We start from the raw sequence: 2,003 nt of genomic DNA on the forward strand, positions 1-2,003 counted from the left end.
GGTTAGCATTGAGGTTAAGAAGGCTAGCATGGGGTTAGCATTGAGGTTAAGAAGGCTAGCATGGGGTTAGCATTGAGGGTAAGAAGGCTAGTATGGGGTTAGCATTGAGGGTAAGAAGGCTAGTATGTCTAGTATGAGTTGTGGGTTAAGACGATGAAAAAAGCGTATCTAGCGAACGTATCTAAAATTGGTGCGCTAAGTAGCTATCGTATTAATACACTTTAATTTATATATCGTTAAGCATCTCCAACATTGAGAAATGGGTCACATTGTCTGACTTGTGACACACTTTCCGCCCATTTATACGCTAAATGTTTTGCCAGACTTGGCCAAGCCGACTCAGTCATGGCAGAAATTGCATTGCCATTTGGACAAAGGATTGATGATTTTTCTGAGTGAATGCTTCATCCTACAGTTCATTGGCTGTTAAGTCTTCATCTACACGGAGAAAAAAATAGGACTTATTGTCCTTGTTTCCTCAGCACTATTGCTATATTGCCCCCATCTTCATCAAGGGATCTGAAGAATATTCAGGCACAATTGAGTTAATTTAGTTAACCAAAATTATCAATTTTTAACCCAATTAACCCAGAAAATTAACCCAAAAGTTAATTTTAATTTTGGGTTAATTTTGATGTTGTTATAATTTTAATTTTGGTCAAATTTTAATTTTAGTTTAATTTTAATTTTGGTTTAAATTTTATTTTGGTTTAATTTCAATTTTGAGTTAATTTTAATGTTGTTGGTTAATTTTAATTTTGATTTCATTTTATTTTTGGGTTAATATTAATTTTGGGTTGATGGTAATTTTGGGTTAATTTTAATTTTGGTTTAATTTTGATTTTGGTTCCCGCAGGGTGGATGCCTTTGGCCGTATGATCCGCCGCCCGGGCAGACGCCACAACTCCCGCTCCGTCTCCAACTCCAGGTCTCCATCACGCTCCAGGTCTCGCTCCGTCTCCACCAACGGCAGCTCCAGGTCCCGGTCCATATCTCCACCTCGCTCCAGGTCCCGACGGAGACGTAAATACTCACTGTCCCCATCACGGTCTCGGTCTCGGTCTGACTCCCGCTCGGTCTCTGGGTCCAGTGACTCTGAACCCCGAAGCTCCCGACGACGCAGTACGAAGAAAAACCCCTCTAGACCCCTGGACCCCAGGGTCTCGAACTTGCCCCCCAGCAGTATAGGGTTCGAGGCGGGTCGTAAGAAGGCTAAAGGAGCCCTCGTCAAGCCCCAGGCGGTGGGGAGGTCCCGTAGGAGGAGGAGGAGTGTGTCCAGGAGCTCTTCTTCGTCGTCCTCCTCCAGCAGCAGCGGCAGCAGCGCCGGCGCCAGACGAGGTTCTCTTGTTTTTACTAATTAATTTTTGTTTAATTATGATTTGGTTATAATTTTAATCTGGTTTAATTTAAATTTTGGTTTAATTTTAGTTTTAGGTTACTGTTAATTTCTGTTTAATTTTAATTTTGGGTTAAGTTTAATGTTGTTATAATTTTAATTTTGGATCAATTTTAATTTTGGGTTAAATTTAATTTTGGTTTAATTTCAATTTTGGTTTAATTTCAATTTTGGTTTAATTTTAATACTGGATTAATTTTAATGTTGGGTTAATTTCAATTTTGGGGTTATTGTAATTTTGGTTAATTTTTTTTTTGTTGTTGATGTCTAACTTTGCTGTTCCATTTTTGTTGATAGTATTTTTTTAATGGTTAGCTTCAGTTTTATTTTGATTTAACGTTGTTTTTCTCACTTAAATTTATTTTTGTGATGTTGCTGGAAAATAAATGGAAATTTCCTTGTGTTGTAAAGAATTAGTATATAATAATTAGTACCTACATGAGTATAGAGTAGACTCGTATATTTAGATTCCTAACAAGTTCCATAATAAAGAATGCCAATCATAGTTTGAATTTGTTTCTAGTTGTGTTTCTGCCGTTGTCCTATAATCACTAAAGACGTAATTTTAAAGCGTATTTATTTCGTTCTATATTTAATTATTTACTAA

At 37.0% G+C, this 2,003-nt stretch overlaps 1 protein-coding gene across 1 annotated transcript; it reads left to right on the forward strand.

The window, feature by feature from the left end:
- Positions 1-60: 60 nt before the first annotated feature.
- On the forward strand, positions 61-1,338 carry LOC108678691 (serine/arginine-rich splicing factor 6-like; the record flags this gene model as incomplete). Its single annotated transcript, XM_018167147.1, has 2 exons — positions 61-65; positions 857-1,338. Coding segments are annotated over exons 1-2 (487 nt in total), but the record flags the coding sequence as incomplete, so codon positions are not given.
- Positions 1,339-2,003: the final 665 nt, after the last annotated feature.

This window comes from Hyalella azteca, unplaced genomic scaffold, assembly GCF_000764305.2.
Source record: "Hyalella azteca isolate HAZT.00-mixed unplaced genomic scaffold, Hazt_2.0.2 contig7985, whole genome shotgun sequence".
In the NCBI taxonomy this organism is placed as follows: Eukaryota; Metazoa; Arthropoda; class Malacostraca; order Amphipoda; family Hyalellidae; genus Hyalella; species Hyalella azteca.